This window comes from Eurypyga helias, unplaced genomic scaffold (assembly GCF_000690775.1).
Source record: "Eurypyga helias isolate BGI_N326 unplaced genomic scaffold, ASM69077v1 scaffold15402, whole genome shotgun sequence".
Classification (NCBI taxonomy): domain Eukaryota; kingdom Metazoa; phylum Chordata; class Aves; order Eurypygiformes; family Eurypygidae; genus Eurypyga; species Eurypyga helias.
In genome coordinates, this window is record NW_010235440.1 from 49 (window position 1) to 6672 (window position 6624).

The window sequence follows — 6624 nt, forward strand, 5'->3', positions numbered from 1 at the left end:
CGACTGAAACCTACTGATCTCTTTGCTTCGCTCGCATGTGTAATTCTTTTGATGACTGTAGATCTACTTATGCATGGAAACATTTTCACAATTTCAGGTCAGAAAAATACAAACCTGAAAGAATAAAGCAAAGTGAATGATACCAAGTACTGCATGCTTTTTTCCTGAAGTTTTGGATAAATACTTTTCTGTGTTTGTCCATGTGACACATTGATCCAGTAAAGCCACAACAACGCTGTTCAGTATAAATTCTGATTTTGCTTTTATTGCAGATATTTGTGAATGAACTTAGCTGAATATGGATCCAGGTGGTGGAAGTCTTGGACTACAAACACAAGAATCCAAAATGCCTCACACTATGATTATGCAGGATTTTGGTAAACATTTTAACTATTAAACATCACTGAACAAAACCAAGACTGTTTTTTGTCTTTTTGCTGCATGTTTGTAAATGATACCAAGATGTAGATTATTATAGTAATGCTATTTGCATGACTTTTCTTGAGAAAATCTAGAAGTTAAGGTGGTGTATAATACATCTTCATATACTTCGGTTGCTGATGTTGAAAATAGACACTTATTCCATAATGTTAAAGTAAGTCTAAAAAAAGTCGTTAGGTCTGTGGCCCAGAGCCCTCTAGAGGAGACAGAAAATGTTATCTGAGTTTAGTGGTTCTGTGGTGTGTGTGTTTCTGCTTGAAATCCCATGGAAGCGTTAGATCTCCAACCTGCAGGAGATGTAAATACCATCCAGTACAGGATGTAAACAACATCCAGGCTTTGTGTGCCTGCCTTGATTGCTGTCTCCAAGTCTCCTTGCGGGTGTTTCAGTAAGTGTGCTGGGAAGTAACACTTTTGTGTGACAATAGATAACTTATTACATAGAAAACAATTTACTGATTTAGCTAAATCTGCATGTTCAGGTGCGCTCAGAAGTCTTTGTCAACAACACCAGTCCTCAGACTGTGCTGATAAGAAAACTTGTTTCTAAATTAATTTTTTTTGATGAATACTGTTTCTTTTGTTGGCAGTGCTAAATAACTTCAGCAATTCTGAAGGTTTAGAAAAAGGACAGCCAAGAAATCTCCACCCTTTTGTGGGTCCCTGTTTCTGCATTATGACAGGGGGTGACCTGCTCAAGTATTGGGAAGGACCATGTCTGTCTTCTGACACGAATTAATATCCCCCAGAGTGTACCAAAAATAATTGCAGTTACATTACACTGCCAGATAACTTTAGTATTTTTATTTCTGGCCAGAACCATTTTCTTGAGTGTTTTATTCGTTAAGATTAAAATTGCTGTTTATTTGTGTGTTAAAATAATTCACTGTGCCGCCTTTTTTTGGTATAAAAAGTAGTCTGCATGTAGGACTGGCCAGTCACATCTTAATGAAAACCAGGTTTCTGCGTGTAGCCGTTCCTTGCAGCATGGCACGTTGTTGGAAATGGTACTACAGATACTGCGCACAACAAGTTATTTACAAGCATTTCTTTTTATCAAGGCCCATGCAGTCTAAAGGATGGGAGTCCTCTCAGTGTAACAGCAATTAATTTATTGTTAGCACACTTGCAGAATCAAATGTTTTCTATGTGGAATTTAAAAAAAGGTGAGATTGGAGACTGGCCTGTACTTTTTAACATACCAGCACTGCAAACTCCACATCATGTCTTAAAGAAGTAGCATTCTTTGGTTTTCTCGATTTAAAGAATACAGGCTGCTTTGGATAGTTCTAACCAGGTGAAATGCATCATGTGGATTGCTGAAAAGTGACAGACTTGTACGTCTGTGTTTAACTTACGGATGCAATTATCCATTCCTTAGATAAACTAAGGGCTAATGCAACAATTGTAACCTTTTTCTCCTCCTTCATCATTGTTCCGTAGTGGCTGGAATGGCTGGCACTGCTCATATTGATGGAGACCATATTGTTGTATCAGTCCCTGAAGCTGTCCTAGTCTCTGATGTCGTTACTGATGATGGAATAACCCTTGACCATGGCTTAGCAGCTGAAGTTGTCCAAGGACCTGACATCATCACTGAAACTGATGTTGTAACAGAAGGTGTAATTGTTCCCGATTCCGTTCTGGAAGCCGATGTTGCTATTGAAGAAGCGTTAGATACCAGCGATCATGTTTTGACTTCTGATCTAATAACAGAAACCGTGAGAGTTCCCGATCAGGTATTCGTGGCTGACCTCGTTACTGGTCCTGATGGACATTTGGAACATGTGGTGCAAGACTCCGTGTCAGGAGCCAACTCCCCTACGATGGTTTCGGAAGAAGTTCTTGTGACGAACTCGGATTCTGAAGCAGTCATTCAAGCAGCTGGTACTGTTCCTGGCTCCACAGTCACGATAAAAGCAGAAGACGATGATGATGGCAAGAGTACCTCTGAAGACTACTTAATGATATCTTGTAAGTTAAACAAAGGTAGATAAGAACAGGATGTTATCTGAAGTAGGAGTGGTCTGGTGGGGAGAAGTTACTATAACTGGACTCCTGCTGCGTTCTCTACTGGAACTTTCAAATAATAGTCTGTTGCCCAGTTAAGTCCTGATGCCTGGATTAGGGTATTCTTCCTGAAAAATCCATTGTCAGTGATACAGCAAGTAAGAGAATGTTGTTGAGTTAATGAGTGCGTATAATTGTGTTTCTGAAGCTAGATATTCCTGAAAAGTAAGAAAAACACATTGGAAACTTAGGCATTCCACATATTTTGAGTATAAGATTTATTTTTAAAATACCTATGTATATTACCATATTATGTAGTCATGTAAAAATTACATGTTGGGTTTAGTCAGTGGAGTCCAACAAAGAAACAGGTTTTTAATATATGTGACTCATCAAGTTTTCTCTTACGTGTCCACAAAATACTGTTTGTTTAGCTATATTAAAAATTACAATAGGCATTTTGTTGTACGTTGAGCTGTTCTGGCCTGACCCTGGCATTAAGGGGTTGTGTGCATTCATTGACTGGCGCTGGCCATTTCAGATTCCACACAGCATTCAGCTCCCAGGAAACTCTGCGGTCCTCTACTAGTTGAGTGAGAGCTGCTGAAAGGACCTGAGGTTATTATTATAAACCTTACTAAGTTTCTCCAGTGCTTAACTTACACTCAAGATACCAGTTTTTATTTGATTGAATATATGACAGTTCACTTGAGATTTTTGACTTCTCCAAATTAGTGACTGAAATGTGAGTAGGTCAAACCAGATTTTATGTAGTTGGAAGCAATGTGTTACAAAAAATGGCAATGCCAAGTGTGTCAAAGTGTCGGGCTGTTCTCAGCAAGTTGCGTTTATTGAAAATTGCAGGTCAGAGGACATGACTGATTAGTGACTATGATGATTTCAGTATTTCACAGCGTTTATATCCCTTACGCAAAATATGTTTTCGGTATTTAGAATCATTTGGGTTGGAAGGGACCTTGAAGATCATCTAGTAGTTTTTGTTCAGTATAGGATGGACAGCAGTGACTTTTTTATCATTCTGTAATGCCATATATCACTCATAAAAGTCAAAACGGGTCTTTTTGAAAAAGAACCAAAAAACCCTCAAGTCTAAAATTTAGCAAATTAGACCTGAATCAGAAAAATTCCTGTGTGTTTGTAAATGAAGGAGCACCATTTCTGCAGCCAGTTGTTTCATTGAAAAAATTCCTCCTTTCTGACAGAGTACTTCTGCTGAGTTGTATTTCCAACTGCACCTTTGTAATTGTAAGTAAAGTCATCTTTGGCTTTCCTTCTAAGATAGATAAGTGTGATTGCTAATGATGATCACTGTGCGTAGGCCAGAGCACCCTAAACTCTCAGTAACCATTACCTGATGATCCCTGTTGTGCCTGGTTTATAGTTCTGTCAGGTGTTCTCAAGCCTACCCCTGGGTTTTGCAAGGTTTCGAAGCCAGTTTGAGACCTAGGTCTAAGCAAATCAGACTTATGTATAATCATGGTGTGCCTGAATAATCACAGCTGGAAGTGACGTTACTGATCTAGAATTTTGTTTTAAGTAATCATTTTAGGTAAACTGAGGCAGTCTCACGCCTCCGCTAAGTTGTGAGGCTGTATTATGCTGGGCATGCCAGCTTGGCACAATAAAGTATGTGCTGTTGATATCTTTTCTCAGCAAAAATTCATCAGTGTTACGCAGCTTTTCATTTGGGGGGATTTATTTTTAAATGTTTTTAAATTAGCTTTGAATGTGCTGTGCTTAGGAGGATAATCTGTTGTGTAGGACAGATAACTGCCTCGGTTTATCAGGCAGTGCAAAGCCCTTTATATTTACTTATATTTTTAATTTGTCAAATGAAATGCTCCGTAAATGTTGTAGGAAGTTAAGTTTCTTTGGGGGTGTGTATATAGGACTGTTGAACTTTCTTATAATGTAAATCACATCCAGGTGATAGTTTTAAAGAATTCTAAGATAGTTCTTAGCTGCCTTTTAATGGTATTTGGCATTTAGGAAGGGGGGACTGTACATGAAACTTGAGATACGCCTTCAGGGAGTACCACCAGCTGTTGCGTTGAACACATTTTGGGAATTTACTAAAATCCTGCATTTTAGGGTGTGAAACTGAGCTGCCTGGAATTTTAACTTACTTTTTTGGTGGGAGCTATAGTGTAAATACACTGAAAGATGATTTCTTTTTTCCTATTTTAAGACAACATTCCCGTGTAGATATTCTTTACACTACCTGTAATTCTATTTTTGTGTTATTGTTTGGAAAACAGTAAGTTTGTCTTTGTAGTTCTGTAAACTAGCCGTGTATGATTTTGCGATTGGAAATTTTCACTAGCAGATGATCACCACTCTGCTGTCTCAGTGCAGATGAATTCACCTTTTTAAAATCAGCCTTATAAGCATAAAACTTAGGCTTATCTCTTTTCAGTACGTCCGCTGTGTGTGCCACGGGCTGCGCATGATCCCGTGTTTTAAGTCTCCGGAATACCTGTTTGAAAGGGACTTAGGAAACAGGAAACTAATACAAAATGAATGCAAGCGGTGTGATCGTGAACCCAATCCATCTCACACCAAGCTGGGCAGATTAGGAAGAGTGTGTCCCGTTTTGCCAGGGGGAGTTGCCACGCGTGTAGCTTAAAGCGTCCCCTTTTTTGTTTTTCAGGTTTGCGATATTCAGACCCACAGCGGATTGCCAGCTCCCGATCCGAGTGTTGGCCCTGCATGCACTGTGCTGGTGACCTCATACCCACCAAAGAACAACACTGGAGCTGGCCTTTAGGGGTAAGGTACTGTTCCACCACCACCTCCTTTCTAGTGTGTATGCAGTACAGTGTTGCATCCTTTGCTAAACCTGTGAACACTCCTCTATTGTAACCTATGGCATTTAAAATAAGTCTATCTGACATCAGACAAATACGAACCGTTGTAAAACCACGGGACTTACCTTGCCCTCCTGTTATCCCTGTGGTGGGTGTGGTATCACCAGCACAGTGCATGCTGAGGCATCGCATGAATGGGGAGCTGGCAATCCACGGTGAATCTGGACATCACACACCTGAAAACAGCGCAGCGAGGTAAGTTGAACATTGGCAGCGCGCTGAGTTTTCCTTTAAACCTCGCTTATCAGGAGGGTTCAGCCTGTATTTATAAAGGTTCTCTGTTGTGTTTTCTCAGTTACTTTTAAGTGACGAGATAAATAATATGTAGTGCTTCTGGTGGATGAGTCAGATCTGGAAGACACTTTGATATTCTTCCACTGACATCACGTAAGCATTCCTGTTCCTGAGAATGTCGCTGGGGAAGGTCGTCAGGTAGTTCAGCGCTGATGGGTTAGCAGGCTGTGATTGAAGGCCTCTTACTTACACAACAGAATATTTTCACAGTCTCTTTTTAAGTGCTGATATTTTGGAACTCAACAGAGATTCCGTGCCCTACTGTGATTGTTTTCCCCTTAGCTAAATGTGTTTCAAAAATCGATTGAAACCGTGAAATTAACTTCCGACGGCTTACGTAGTAGCAGTTGCCGATGCAATGCCTTTTGTTGTTGAGGTGTTGGAAACAAAAGGCCACATCTCACAAATGGCAGTCTGCATCGGTATTGTTTCTCCAGTTTATATTTTTCCAATTTTGACGTATTTCGCTTTTGCTTTGTTAGGAAAGTGATGCCAGAGGCCCTGGATATGTGGTCTTCCCAGTGGTGTTTCCATTATTTTAGCTTAAACTGTAGAGACGGAAGACCTTTGTAAAAAAGCAGAATGGATGATGGTGGGGTAGTAACCACTAATTTTAAGAAGAGTGTTCTAAGTTTGCCCCTCTAAGACAGGGCTCCCTGTTTTTTAAATTATGACCTGGGGGCTGGAAAGGTGAAATACACTATGTGAGCGTACATGCTTTCTTCATGTATTTTAATTTATATTTTTGGCTGACAGCGTTTATTCTTACAAAATTAATAAAATTGAAAAATTCCTCATTTCTTTTTATAATCTCTTTTGTATTGCATTTGGCATCCTGGCGAGGCAGCTCATCTAAAACGGTGTGTGTGGTTCTGACTTCACCAGGTAGATAGTGGTGGGCAGTCACTGTCCCTCAGTATGAGTTACATAGTAATTTCTGCCATAAAGAAAACATACCACATACATGTCGTTACTCCACTGCTCAGCAGGA

At 39.8% G+C, this 6624-nt stretch overlaps 1 protein-coding gene across 2 annotated transcripts in view; it reads left to right on the forward strand.

The window, feature by feature from the left end:
- The first annotated feature begins 298 nt into the window (after positions 1–298).
- Positions 299–6624, forward strand: part of ZNF711 (zinc finger protein 711) — a 16397-nt gene continuing 10071 nt past the window's right edge. For both annotated transcript variants that reach the window (XM_010146752.1, XM_010146753.1), the window contains exons 1-2: positions 299–377; positions 1885–2415. In XM_010146752.1, the coding sequence (XP_010145054.1) occupies positions 299–377; positions 1885–2415 (610 nt within the window). The remainder of the gene's footprint in view (positions 378–1884; positions 2416–6624) is intronic.